We start from the raw sequence: 15180 nt of genomic DNA, 5'->3' as shown, positions 1-15180 counted from the left end.
ATACAGGTCTGAGCTCATAAACTGTTTTAAATTATGACATCAGACATTCCGCTTGTAACATACATGGCTGCTCCCAAAACAATCATAGCATTCCAGAATAACAATACCTTCCATTCTGGAATGTGGAGTTATTTTGTATCCCATACTGACTAACACTACATTCTAAAGGCACTGTGCAGTCTTTATTAATCTAGGCTTAAACATTTTGGATCCAAACGTATTCAGAAAATTCCGGAAGTCTAATTGAAGCGGTATGTTCAGCAGTGACAGGTAATCTAAAGTTTGAAGTGTCTGATAGGATCTCCTCGTTTTATACTCCTGCTTACACCTCCTTTTTCATTTGAGGTGATTTTCAACCTTGAAAACTGTAGAGATATTGTTGTTTCATTTGTTTAATTTACATTACGCAGTGATTTATGTTTAATGACAATCACACATGTAGTTACATATTGCTGCTGTCGGAACAAAACCTCATAGGAGATGGAAAAAGTATGCTTCACTTTTAATGTAAGTCAGTGGAACCGGAGTATTTTCCAAGTAATTTCAGGCCGTTTCTTTTGGTCCATTCGTCATAAAATTCACACACAACCTAAAGTGCAACAGGCATTTTTAAATTATGTCAAAAACTAAAAAAATGGCAAAAATGGAGATACAAGGTTTTGTTCCGACAGAAGCAATATGTTACCTGCGCGTTAGATTTACGTTCTGTCGCTGCATAAAAGCCACATTTACTTTTAATTTACATTCTGAATTGTTATATTTGTTAGATTTATAGTTAATTTATATTTTGTTTTGTTAAATTTACATTGCATTAACATTCAGTTTACGTTCTGTTATTACATTTGTGACTTATATTTGATTTACAGTCTGTATTGTTACATTTGCATTTATATTTTTTACTTTTACATTCGGTTTCCTGTTTATATTGTCACATTTTTTATATCTGAATTCAGTTTACATTTTTTTTAGATTGAGTTACATTCTGCATTATTACATTTGTTACATTTACACTGAATTTCCATTCCATATTGTTGCATTTAAGTTATATTTACATTCTATATCGACAGGTTCAATTGTACTTCTGATATTTTTCTGTTTGTTTTAAAAGCAATGACAAAATCCAAAGGATAGTTCTTTCCACAAAACAAGGCTGAATGCACTATAGCGTTGATTAAAATATCTCCTACTTATAAACCCACATTTGGTATCAGTTGAAACTGTAGGATATGCTTTTTGGCACAATTTCTTTGCTTCCAATAAGCTGTGAGTGAGAAGCAATACAGTAAACTGTTACAAGAGGCATTTTGAAGCCTTTATGCTAATGGTCTTTAAACTGTTCCTCAGGCTCCGCCAGCAATGTGGGCTGTCTGGGGGGGCCTTGTGGACTGGATTAAGAACCAAAGGCATGTGCCATATGGGACTTAGGAAGGGTTTACTAAGAAACTGAGGGTCTTTGTATCGTTAATGAATAGTGACAAAACAAACACACACACACACACACAAACCAGGCCAAATTAATTAGCAGCTTGTGTAGGGAACGTGCCTGTACTAGCAGAAGTATCCGTCAGACTATCCGTCACTTTCTATTCCATCAGTTCTTCTCCAGTTCCATCAGGGAATGTTTCGGATGGAATAGCTGTCTATTACAAGAAAAGACAGGTGTACACACACACACACACACACACACACGCACACACACACACACACACACACACACACACAAACAATGAGTCCACGCTTTGCATCCAGGCTCATGCTTTCAGCTCTGGATAACTGAATTGTGGCTGAAGTGTGGAATGAAGCGTACTATGTTGTTGTTTGATCTCATTCTTCAAGCTGTCATTGGAAAGCTAAAGCTAGTCCCATCTCTTGTGGACCTGCAGCATCTTACATTCATTTTTTCTTTCTTTTTTTTTTTCTTTTTTTTTTATGATTTTATTCCCCTTCCATAAGTCCTATCAACGCCTGCAGTGCTTCTCGTGTCTGCTCTCATATGTTTTTAGTTTGGAGAACCGTATTTCTCTTTTGGAGGCCAACAGTTGACTACTTTCTTTTTCTCTCTCATATATCTTTCTTTCTTAAAGATCCATGTCTCTCTCGCATTTTTAAGCTGGCTAGGAATCAGAGGGGTGTTCCCCTTCAAGCCTTTGTATTAAAGGCCTATGTCTTACATATTTCTTGTGTTTTGTTTTGTTCCCTGAGGTCCACTAATGACTTTTTTATACCAAAACCAGTCATAATTCATTAGTACATGACCATTTTTTACAACCTCTTTTATCCCTTAGAATTCAGCACCCTGGTTCTTTGTGCACTGTGCATTGAAGACTGATATGAAGAATTGATATTACTATCTTTTAAAATAAGATTTTATCAGATGACGTGGTGTTGCGGTGTGTTGCACTGGTATGAGTGAATTAAGCTGTGCTGCTGGAGTTTTAAACACTGTCCACGCACTGTCCATTCTCTTAGACACTCCTGCCTTGTTGGTCCATTTTGTAGATGTAAAGTCAGATGTTCAGATGTCACTAACATGCCACCTCCATGTTTCACTGCGGTGCTAAGAATAATCCACCACCCAAGTAATACCTGCTTTTATATATATATATATATATATATATATATATATATATATATATGTATGTATGTGTGTGTGTGTGTGTGTGTGTGTGTGTGTGTGTGTGTGTGTGTCAGTCGTCATTAAAATTTGTAAGACTCTACATTTTCCCTCTGTAAACAGAATTCCATCATTTGAAAAGCATGTGAAAAGTAGTTTGGAATGGCACCAGTCTGGATTTCCAGACATCGGTATTGGCCACTACAACAGAGACAGAATTGCCTTTTTGGAATTATAAGGAGGGCAAAAGTACCGAGAAATATTACTTCAGTGAAATTCTGGGTACTTTGTCAAAATCTTACTCAAATAAAAGTATCTACATATAAATCGCTATAAAAGGAACAAGTAAATATTTTAGCATAGTGGATTAAAGTTTCCTTTGTTTAAATATCAGCATGTACTTTGAACAAAAACAGAGTAAAACGTGTGTGATGCCTTTGTAATTAAGTGAAAGTAAAAAAAAAAAAAAATACTCTGTAAATATTACAATTACTGAAGTGCTTTCCACCCTGGGAGCGATGAGCTTATGTATTTTTGGCAAACTAAATGAGCACTAATATGCAGTGATGTGGTGTTTACTGCCTTTTGTGTTAAAAGTGGCGAATATGGCAATAATACACTATAATAATACTTAAAAACATTTTCATGATCATCAAAATCTCTACTTTTTGGAGATTTGCAAACAAATTAGAAAATAAACTGCAGAAGAAGGAAAAGGAAATAAATTAATAAGAAAATGACACATTACTGCAATCAGCTACTTATTGCTATACACAATTTAATACACTGCATTTATAGAATTGTAGCAGCAATCACAGCAGTCAGCGGAACCTTCCATCACCTTTTGCCATCAGCTACAACGTTGAAATAAAATCTAATAATTGAAATTCAGTCATAATTAGTCATGTACAAAAAAACAGCCCTAATAAAATGCATTAGATGTAATAAACATGTGTTCATACTGCTTCACTGGATAGCATAGTGGATAGGTTCATCAACCCTGGCCTGAACATCACTGTAGATCAATAAAGTTAACACCATGGCAAGATTCACATAGCAGCAACCTACTGTCGGTCTTGTGCTTATACACATTCTATGACGAGCCCGGCATCATTGCTTCTTTTATCAGTTCAGCCATGTAAACACAGCTTCACTTCCATCATAAAACTGTACCAAATCCAACTGTCTTGCTGAACTGGTGGCTGCAACTTCTCAAGAGCAGAGCAATAGAAAACAACAAGAAAGGGTGTTGACTTTCTACAGAAGAATTTGCTGGATTGAATTAAGCCTCAAACCTGAAGATATTTTAAGCCTTACTCAGTTTGAACTTGAATAAAACTAGTTTGAGTTATTTGGCACCAGTCAATTTATGTAATTGCCAAAGGTTCCTGGTAGGGGTGCTTTTAATTAGTGCAGGAATTTTGGATGAAGCTCCATTGTAACTGGGTTAAGAACATGACGTTGATAGCAACTTTGCATGTAGCTCCAAAATACACACACATGCACACACACACACGCAAAGTTTATTTTCAGGAAGAAGAGTTCTCATGCTATTATGAAAAAAGATACCCTCAAAATATTTACCGTGGAGGCTAATATCAATAAACTTCAGAGCTAAACAATATCAGGACACACATTTTCCCTACACGCCCACGTTTGGCGATCGCTCACAGTACGTTTTACCCACCGGGGCTTGAGGCTTTCAAAGCATCATTGATGGACCCATGCTGAGCCCTGTGACAAGGCCTAGATAAGGCTTTAACCTTTTCAACTTCTTGAGACCACTGGTGGTTCCAAAAGGCGCTTCATCATATTCTTCATAACTTTCGTATTTCATGAGCTGCATTCAGAAGGTGGGTGTCATATGAGGCTGTAACTGTCTTCTTTCCAGTCAAATAGATGGTGATGTAATTATAATAAAAGAAGCTAAACTTGGGGTTTTTTTTGTACTGGAAGTCGACCCATTTTTCCACAAATCTGGGCTTTAAACTATAAACAGATGGCATCTCTTCAGTGATCTGCTCTGTAAAAATTACTTTTTATAAAATAATACAAAGAGCATGTAAGATTTTTGGCTTTCAGCAGCAAATTGTAAGCGTCTCACATGTGTGTGAAAATAAAACTCTATTTATTTGAGGGGAGCTTTTACAAAAAAAAACATACAAATTTACAGTTATTTCATGCAATTACTGAATAATTTGCCTTACAATTTGGTGATGTAAATTCAGATGGACAAAATATACCCTGGAGAATAAGAGGTTAATGCTGTTTTCTGCTTAAAAACACAACTGATGGAATTCTGTATGTATATTCTGGTAATGTTGTGTACATACGGTTTGTTTTAAGTTATAATAAGTTGTGTTTGGAGTCATGTTATGGTGAAGGATCCATTGGTTGTCTTAACACCACTTGAAATGGCATGGAGTCTAGTTTGAGTCAGCACTGTCTAGTCCATGTTTTGTTTGCTTGTTTCACTACAGGTCTACGTTTAATAATGTAATTATGGAAGTGCCTGTTCTGTGTTGGTCAGAGATTGGTCAGTATTTTCAGACAGATATTCATGTTTTAAATAGCTAGTTTACTTTCCATGGGTTGATCAACTATACTGCAAGTGCTGTGGTGCTTTTTCAGTTAGAGAAACTACGTGTAGCGCATTACGCCAACCTTCATTTGGAATTGAGAAGAACAAGAAGAAGGGCGAAAAGAAGGTGGAGAAAATAAAGACACAGATGAAGAAGGAGGAGCAAAAGAAGATGATTGGAGGAGGAGGGGAAGGAAGAAACAAGTAATTATGAAGAACAACAGCAAACAATGATTGAAGAAAAAGGATGAGGAGGATGAAGAGGAAAAAGAAAGAAATAAAGATAACCTTGAAACATAAGAGGAAACGATGATTTGAAGTGGACGAAAAGAAGGCCGTGATAATGAAGATGAAGGAGGAAGAGGAAAAGAAAGCAGAGAAGACAATGGAAGAGGAGCCAAAGGAAAAGAATAATTATGAAGCAGAAAAGGGGGAAATAAGTTGATTGAGGTGGACGAAAAGAAGGCAAAGATAATGAAGATGGAGGAAGAGCAGGAAAAGGAGGCAGAGAAGATGAAGAAGGAGATGGAAAAGAAACAAGATAATTATGAAGCAGAAGAAGAGGAAACGATGATTGAGGTGGACGAAAAGGCAGACATAATGGAGATGAAGGAAGAGGAGGAGGAAAAGGAGGCAGAGAAGACGAGGTAGGAGAAGGAAAAGAAAAGACCATTCTGAAGCAGAAGAAGAGGAAACAAGATGATTGTGAATAAGAAAGGAAGAGAAGATGAGAAGGAAAAAGAAATACAAAGATACAGGAATATGAAACAGAAGAGGGAATGGGATGATTGACAAGAAGGCAGAGATATTGAAGATGGAGGAGGAGGAGGAAGAGGAGAAGGAAAATGAGGCAGAGAAGACAAAGAAGGAGGAGGAAGAGGAGCGTGAAAAGCAGAGGGAAAAGTAACAAAGTTGCAAAGCAGAGGAAGTGAGGATTGTGAAGAGGAAGAGAAGATTATGAGGAAGAGGAGCAGAAAAAAAACAAAGCAGAAGAAAAGAGAGGAGGAGAAGGAAAAAAAGATAATTAGGAAGCCAAGAATAAGAACCAATATGAAGAAGAACATAATTATGAAGAAGCAAGATGGTAATTAAAAAGAAAGTGGATACCAGTGAGAAATAAGAAGCGGAAGATGATTACGAACTACACAAACTGGAAGCGAAATTGTTTGTAGATAAGAAAACAATTTCTGATACAGCAAATTATTATTGTAGCTTCATAGCTGAGTTTACTCAGGCTCACTTTGCAGACCCAATGACCATTAACATGCAGCACTTCTGGACCAACATGGCCTTCCTCTTCCTTTAAATGACACTGCTGACTGCAATTGCAGCTATTTTGGCATTGTAAACTTCCATTTAAATTCCATGTCTAGAACACGTGCCATGACTTTCTGCATTCCTCTTCTACAACTGGAGCCTGGGCTACTGAGGTAGCACCATCACTGGGTAGGTTATATTTAGTTTGGTGTATGGATATAGAGCCCCTGGTCTCCACTCCCTGCAATTCTTTCTACATGTGTGTGTTTCAGGGGCATCGCAACAGGGGGATAGTCTGGGGCGCATAGCCTGGAGGGGCCTAGGCTTCCTCACTTAGAGGCTCAGACACCTCCACAGATTTCTGATTCCTCCAAAGAAAAATATCCTCCAATGCCAGTGAAACAGTTACAAAACATCATTTGTCTTGCGAACCCAAAGGCGCTGAGCTTTCTTGTATCTGCATGCTGTTTTCCACCTTAACCCTTTAAGGTTGATGCAAAAATGTAGCTATTTCTGTCTTTTAATCTGCTCTTCTCAGTTAATCACATGATTTCTCTTTGCTGTTGCTGAGATTATTTGATATTCAGCATGATGCAGAAGATAATCAAGCAGTTGAAAATCTGTAGATTTTTATTTAGTGTGTCCCAGACTACCTTTTTGATGAGAAAACACCTGAATAGTAGTTTTTCATTCTTTCTCTGATTAAACATTTATAGTAACCGCTTGTTGATCCAAACTGCATTCTAAAAAAGCTTGCACATTTACTCTGGAAAAAAAAAAAAGTCACAGTGCATCCAGTGCGCCGCATGTCTTTTATACAGTGATGGACAACATGCTAGTACAGAGAAAGCTACGATTCTTCACACAGACACTTTTCACTGTGGCCAACATGCAAATGCACACGGAACTCCTCTGGCAGCAGAGCTAAATGATAAAAGACTCAAAAGGCCATTGCAAAATTCTCAGAATAGATTACTGTGCTATGAACTATGACCATGGCAAAAGTCAACTGCTTGCCACCTTTGGGTTTTAAACCATCTCTGCAATAAGGTAACATAGGGTACATTCACATTACAAGCCTCATTGCTCAAATCAGTTATTTTGCTCAAATCCAATCTCTGTAACGCGATGTTTCACACTCGTTTAAGTAAGTGACTCAGATCTGTCATTAATGTGAACGAGCCAGCGTTTTGAAATGATCAACATGTGCACATCCTAATCAGTAACGTCACGTAAATGAATCACATGCACCATGAACAGCAAACACAAACAAGCTGAACGAGCCTTTGCTTTGAAGGTAATTAACTCTGATTAGCTCTCAGCTGTTCATTATTAGAGCGAGACGAAGGCAAATAGTGTGATGTTGCCTTTCCACTGTTTACAAGCTTTAACTTCTGTTTGTCGCTGCTGCCATGGTAACGCTCAATGTTGGCGCGCACACAGTGAAAGACAAGTGTATGGATTCGGGCTTGAGCGTTCACTTTAAGATCACATGGTCACGATTCCGGTATCCAGTTTAGGACCACACATAAAAGTGGCTCAGGTCAGATTTGAAATGATTGGATTTGTGTGTCCCCATAGCTTTGAAGGCGGGTTGCTACAGACATCTACACCTAGTGCTGTTAAAGGAGGGACTTGAGCGAACTGGCTAATACCGGTCATGGTATGCAGTCACTTGTTGTAGTAAATAGGCAGTTGAATATGAGGTCAGCAATTCAGTAATCACAGGTTGTATTTTTTACTACAGCAATGTTTCTGGGACGTAACACTTCCTAGATGACCCTCCAAAATATAAACCATAAATAAGTTCTGGCTGCTACGCGTATGTTTGTGTTTACTTGTGGTTTGTCACACTTTGAAGTTTTGAAACTTGGTTTTATTTGCACCAGTAAGCATATTCTTAATACAAATTCCCCACCAATCCTACGTAAACAGAAACACAAGATCTAATCCCACACCTAGAACCTCACCAACTCAACATGAGTCCATGAGCCTTTACAACTAGCTGTAAATAGGGGCCGGATGAGAGTGTTTTGGGGCTTAAACAAGCTAATTTAGTCAGAGATTGAATTCATGTTTTCTAAAAGAGCTTTGAAAGAGAGACCGAGAGAGCAGAAAAGATGTAAGAATGACCGCAACAACACTTTGCATGTTTTTTCCTAATCAGGGTTCGTTTTCATTCACTTCTCAGTTGCAAATCAGTTGCAAATCAGAGCTTTCAGTGACGCTTAACATTAGCCATGTTCAGGCTTGGATTTTGTAAGTGACTTCTGGCATGAGTGCTGATGCACTTTGGACTAAATGTGCGATGTAGAACCACTAAGAATGCCACAAGGACACAAGTCGCTGTTATGGTTGTTCATCTAGACGGAAATGGCAACTTGTACTGTATGGCTCAAATTACAAAGTGGTTGGGCATTAATTCTTTGAATATAAACCCGGATCAGGTTCAGATACATGTAAACATTCATTCTAACATGCTTGTCCTGTGCAATTTTAATAGCTTTCACATGATTAATAAGAAGCTTGGAAACTGCCCGTAAATAACTACGACATAATAGATGTGACCAGAATGATCAACAAAGCAATGCAACATTTTAAAATTCCTGAGAAAAAGTAACTGAGAAAGCTGTAGAAAATGGAGAAGGAAATAAATTAATATGTAAAATGCCTCACATTTGGAAAGTGGTGATTTTGAAGTAGGTAACGAATGATTCTAATCCTTTGTAGCGATTGTGTTACAGTTGTATGCAAAAGTTTGAACACCCGTGGTAAAATCACGTTTTATTGATTTTCTAAGTTTAAATACGTTAACGCATCCTCTACAGACACGCTTAAAATATGGCATCGTCTGGCAATTTGAGTGCACACAATCTGTTTTTGTTGAGTTTAATATATTAACCCATTAGATATGAAATATTAAATGTAAGATGTTAAATGTTCTGTAACTCTTGCACAAGCCACATTTTCATTTAATGGTAAGTAACAGCAAATAAATAGTAATTGTGCATTAAATGTGCAGATGCATGTTCACTGTAGAGGATGTTTTAACTTCTTTTCACTTGTAAAATCAACGAAACATGAAAACTTGGCGTGTGTGTATACATTTAGGTGCTTTATTATTTTTTTATTTACTGTATACACTTAGTATTTTATGTTAAAGAATTAGTATTACGAACCATAGACTCTACTGAGTAAATGATGCATTATTAATGTTAGTAATTTGAATATTCAAAGCTGTGTCTGTGTCTGTTCATTCTTGGCCGGTCACAGCGTTACATACTTTAGCTTGATAACTATGCACAACTGCTTAATTAGCTTATTTTGTAAGTATAGTTTTCCCATTTAAGTGAGATTTTCTCATCCTTGTGAACTAGCACGATAAAATGTTAAACATGTTCAGTGATTCTACAGCATGAAAAGCTACAATATACATAGTTATGATTGCAACACTCACTTTTAGCTGATACATATTACTTACTGTAGCTCGAATGTTTTCTGTGGTGGTAGTTTAGCTTTTATTGAACAGTATTTCAGTTTATCAGAACATTGCCAGACAGTTGCAGCTGATTAATCAATTATTAGTCGAGTTTCACCTCAGAAATATTAATCGCTTGCGACCCTCTCTTTCCTCTGACACTACTGCTATTTTGGTTCATAGACTTGTTACGTCACGCCTGGATTACTGTAATTCTCTCCTCTTTGGCTTCCCCCTAAAATCACTACACACACTTCAAATGGTTCAGAACTCTGCTGCACGTATCATTGCAAGAACTCCTTTCCATCACATCACTCCTGTTTTGCACCAGCTGCACTGGCTCCCGGTTACTCAACGCATACAATACAAAATATTACTCCTTACTTTCAAAGCAATTCATAACCTCGCCCCTCCGTATATTTCTGACCTTATTAATCTCTCTTCACATTCACGATCACTGAGATCATCTGCCTCTATCCACCTGTCTGTACCCACTATACGCCTTAGCACCATGGGAGGTAGGGCCTTTAGTACCTCTGCCCCTAGGCTATGGAATGCTCTACCTCTGACTCTATTTTACATTTAAAGTCGGGTCTCAAAACACATCTCTTTAGATCTGCATATAACTCCTAACTCCAATCACTCTGTTTTATTAATTTTATCCATTTTTTTTTTTCATTTATTTTATTTTATTTTATACTTTGAGTGTTATCTCTTGGTTTTACTGTGTTTTTTACTGTGTTTTATTGATTTACTTGTTTATTTACTATTATTATTGTCTCATTTTATGTAAGGTGACCTTTCAGTGTCAGAAAGGCGCCGTCAAATAAAATGTATTATTATTATTATTATTATTATAATTATACACATGAATTATAGAATGTCAAAATATTTATATATCTGCATTGGTTATATAGCCAATAATGACAGCCCTACCTGTAACGCTGTAACGTACACACAACAAACAAATGTTAAATCTGCCCCCCCACCCCCAAACATAAAAATCGCTTTGGGAGACTCACACTGTCTGAATAGCAGGAATGTTTCAAGCGGCTGTCCCTAATAAACAGCTATCTAAGCAAGCTTTGAAAAAGAGAAGCAGTGAAGAGCAAGACGTGTTCTCATACCAAAACAGCATGTTCAGTCATAATTAAACAGGCTTCTGTAATGAGTTTTTTTCAAGCTGGTCAGCTCTTACACATTTTGTGCTTTGAAATGGTTAATTTGATGACAATTTTAACAATTCTGTGCATTTAATTCAGCTTTATGTATTGGAGATTCAGTGAAAAATGCAGGTTTATGTATTTGCTAAAAGGCTTCACAACAAAGCTGCCCACTGAATGGGATCGCATGAGTGCCCATCAGCTAATACAGCAATAGAAGGGAGAAGGGAGGCCAGTGAATGGCCCTTATTTTCCGTATCAGTGCAGAGTAATTGATTCTAATTCAGTTTTAGTTTACGAGTGTGTTCAAGCGAAACACTGTGTTTGCTGTGGCTGAAAGACTGAAGGTCTATTTATGAGACCGGGAGCTTTCAGTGGAATGAGACAGTATTGATCAGGCCCTAGCCCTGTGGGTGGGTGTGTGGGGGTGGGTGTGTGTGTGTTTGTGTCTAAGAGAGAGACATATATTCATCTCTTGCCAAGGCAGTCTGTTTGTATCAGAGGGTGTATGTGTAAGTGCTATAACTGCAATTACAAATGTAAATGTTTTCAGTCCGCTTCATCACAAAGCCCTCATTTGCATTTGGCCTTGTTTATGAATTGAGAGATGGGATGATTTGTGATCCTTCAGAAGCAGAGATGTGAGATGTTTCTGGGTTAGATTTCAAACAAACACTTGTTCTTGTCTACGCCATGTCTACAGTAGAGCCTGAAAAATAGAAAAAGTACCAATAGCTAAATTTCACATAACCAATACAATTTACAGACATGAAATGTTCCCAAATGCTGCAGCCCCAGATGTGAACATTGACTCCAGTAGATTCCGATAGTGTTTTCATGACTGATGTGATTGTCAGTTTTGATCGTCAGCTCTCAAATGTCACATTTCTACAGCTCAAGCAACAGAAACGTACAAAGTTTGAGTAGTATAACTTTTGTGTTGTTAGAGGTGGAGCTTCACCAGCATTCCTACCGGGCGGGTTTGTTGGTTTCTCTTAATTAATTCTTATTTATTTATTTATTTATTTGGTTACTCTTTTGTATAACATGTTGTCCTGATGTTTTGAATACATTTTAAATATTGTTTTACATGTTTTCCAGTTCAGCCTGAGTTGTAATAAAGGTTTGAAGCTAGTCACCGCAAACCATCCAGTCATCAGAGTGTGAAAACTTAGTATAAGAAAGTAAAACTACTTAAATCGTCGGAAATGTACTATTTTTCTAGTTCCCTTATGTAAGAAAAATGTATTATTGCTCATTAATAATTAATACACACACACATAACGTGGCCAATAACTCCCTACTTTTACAGGAAAGGGAGGTTTGAGTGAGACATTATTACAAAATAACCAATCACAGAACATTATTTTTGCATTATGTGATACCCACAGCAAAAAATGTGGTGTGTGCCTGCAGACACACAAGCATATCTCACCAACCAGCTTCTTAACACTCGCACAATCTAACATATATCTTTCTCTAAAAGTCGTCACAGCGTGCAGAGGATGCTTCCCATTGCAGAGGGGTCTATGGGTGGGCAGTGAGAATGCAACAGACACAATCCTGATTTTTGTTTCTTCTGCAAATAAATTGCTACAATGTGGATACAGTGTATGTGTGTAAGGTAAGTGAGTGTGTTGATGAACAGAGCTCAGTGATGGAGCTAATTCCATTAGAGAGACTAATGGAGACCATCTATCTCACTTCAGTATGCTTTAAAATTCTGTCTCAGTCGATCTGCATCACTCACACACACACACACTCACTCTCTCTGTCTCTCTCTGTCTCTCTCTCTCTCGCTCTCTCTCTCTCTCTCTCTCAGGTGGATAAAGTATGTGGCCAGTCCATGACTGAGACCCACAGTGTTCAGCCCACCACAGTTAAGATGGTACCCACAGTAACAGACAGCCCACCATTGCCCACCAACCAGTCGGACCCCCCAGCCATGGAACAGCTGGATAGACTGTCCCACCTGCGCAGGTTAGACATCCCTTGTCCCATGAACTTTGCATGTATGTGTATAAATATACACACATGTAAATACATTATATGAATAATACATATGTTTGTAATTTGTTAAGAATATGAAAAATAAAAATAAGCAGGCAGATAAGATGGTTATACATACAGAGTGCATTTGGGAGCCCTACTATCAGGAAAGTAAATGATGATTTGCAGTTGTTGGTGTTTAATCTCAACTCTAATAAGATGCAGATGTTCAAATGAAAATGTGCATCATGGTTTAGCTTTTACATTCATCATGGAAGATGACTTAGACATAAACATGCCCTCTCCGTTTTTTGGTGACATTGTTTAGATATTTACTGATCAAGAGTTGGATTGAGTTGGGTGAGTTGGATTGAGCAGGGATCAGTTAAATGAGTTGATGGGGTGGGAATCGTGGGAACCAGTTAGGTAGGTTGAGTTAAGTCAGGTGGATTGGGTTTATGTAACTGGGTTGAGTTGTCTTGAGCTGGTTGGAGTGGTTTATTTTTAGTAGGTTACGTTACACTTAGTTGAGAGGGTTGGGATGAAATGGAAGGATGGTTGGGTGGGTTGGGTTAGGTTGAGTTGGGTTAGGATGTTGGGTGGGTTGGTGTGAGTTGGGTTTGATACAAGTTGGGTGGGTTGAATTGGGTGGGTTATGTTGGAATGAGTTTAGTGTGTTGGGTTAAGTTTACTGTTATAGGTCGGGATAGGTTGCTTTGGTGAGTTAAGTTGAGATGAGTTTGTGTGGATTAGCCTACGTCACTTCTGTAGACTGACTTGAATTGGGTGGGCTGGGTTAATTTTGGTGACCTAGGTTGAGTTTATGAGCTTATGTCACTTGTAGATTTTTCCATTGTAAATTGTAGCCTGTAGCTTTCTTATCACAGAAAACTTTCTTTTACCATAATCAAAATTATAGAGGGTCTAGATATGGTCATACCCCTGGTGGATGCCTTTGTCACTCAGTAAAGAAATGTGTCACACTGCTTACTCTCACAAGACAGCTAGGCTCCATCAATAACAGAAGCTAAGCCTGTGATAGAAAGTGAGCTGCACCAAAGGATATACAATATACGAATGTTATGAGGGGTTTTAACACCTTCTGTACACCACACACACACACACACACACACACACACACACACACACACACACACACACAGATAGTGGATCCCTCTGCTAGAGCAGCAGTGCTGCAGATCCATATCCCACAGAGCTGGCAGACAGAGTGTTATAGTTGGCACAGAGGGCAGTGCCCGTTGGCAATCTGAATGAAAGTATTAACAGGAGATGGAGGAGGCACTTCCTGTCTGGATTTTCTGTCCCTCTGAGCAAATGCCAGTGAGAAAACAGTTTGGCACATGTTGATGACATTATTGTCTGGGGTTCACAACTAGCCCTTTTGAATTGTCAGTAAATGTCAGGTTTGGTAGAAATAATCATTTGGAAAGGAATACAGTAGAACACAGTGAAGTACAATTAAGTGATCCACGCTCTGTCCATAAATGCGTTCTTTCATAGCGGTTGTTGCAAAGATGGATAGGCTTTAAGGAATATTGTCAAAAATCCAGTGCAACCTGAAGAGAAATTAGCAGCACTACATCATTTAAATTTTCTAGTCTAAAATACTATGTTACCTTGATATACCTTGGGATAGCTTGGTAAGTGGCAGTGATAATGACAAATTTGCCACTGTGCTAATGTTAGTTTGATTATATTCCAAAACATACACCAAAAATACACCAGACAGTTTCCCCTACCATAAAATGGACTGGGACTTGCATGCCGCCCAGCTTGGTTTAGAGCATGGCAGGCTAATGTTTGTTTTTAACACTTTTATGCAATATATGCTCTTGTTTTGGCCAATTTAAAATTCTCAGTCTCTTTTCAAATGTCAAGATGCTTGAAAGTCCAGCTCAGATCTGATCATTCACATAGCAGTGTTTTGCAGAGATGAGCTGGCTTGTGACAGAGGAGCAGCATCAGCCTTCTAATATCTAGTCCCAATAGGCTTTAAGCAAAATGTTAGACAATACAAAATACATCTAAACGGTTAGTTTGGAATGGTTTTGTGGAACTTTGTATAGCATAGTATTTT

At 38.0% G+C, this 15180-nt stretch overlaps 1 protein-coding gene across 2 annotated transcripts in view; it reads left to right on the top strand.

Moving 5' to 3' along the window:
- Nucleotides 1-15180, top strand: part of gpc5c (glypican 5c) — a 306030-nt gene that overhangs the window by 98349 nt on the left and 192501 nt on the right. For both annotated transcript variants that reach the window (XM_017702515.2, XM_017702514.2), the window contains exon 4: nt 12916-13073. In XM_017702515.2, the coding sequence (XP_017558004.1) occupies nt 12916-13073 (158 nt within the window). The remainder of the gene's footprint in view (nt 1-12915; nt 13074-15180) is intronic.

Source organism: Pygocentrus nattereri, chromosome 19 (assembly GCF_015220715.1).
Source record: "Pygocentrus nattereri isolate fPygNat1 chromosome 19, fPygNat1.pri, whole genome shotgun sequence".
In the NCBI taxonomy this organism is placed as follows: Eukaryota; Metazoa; Chordata; class Actinopteri; order Characiformes; family Serrasalmidae; genus Pygocentrus; species Pygocentrus nattereri.
Note: the sequence above shows the minus strand (reverse complement) of the source record. Positions and strands in the feature narration are given on the sequence as shown.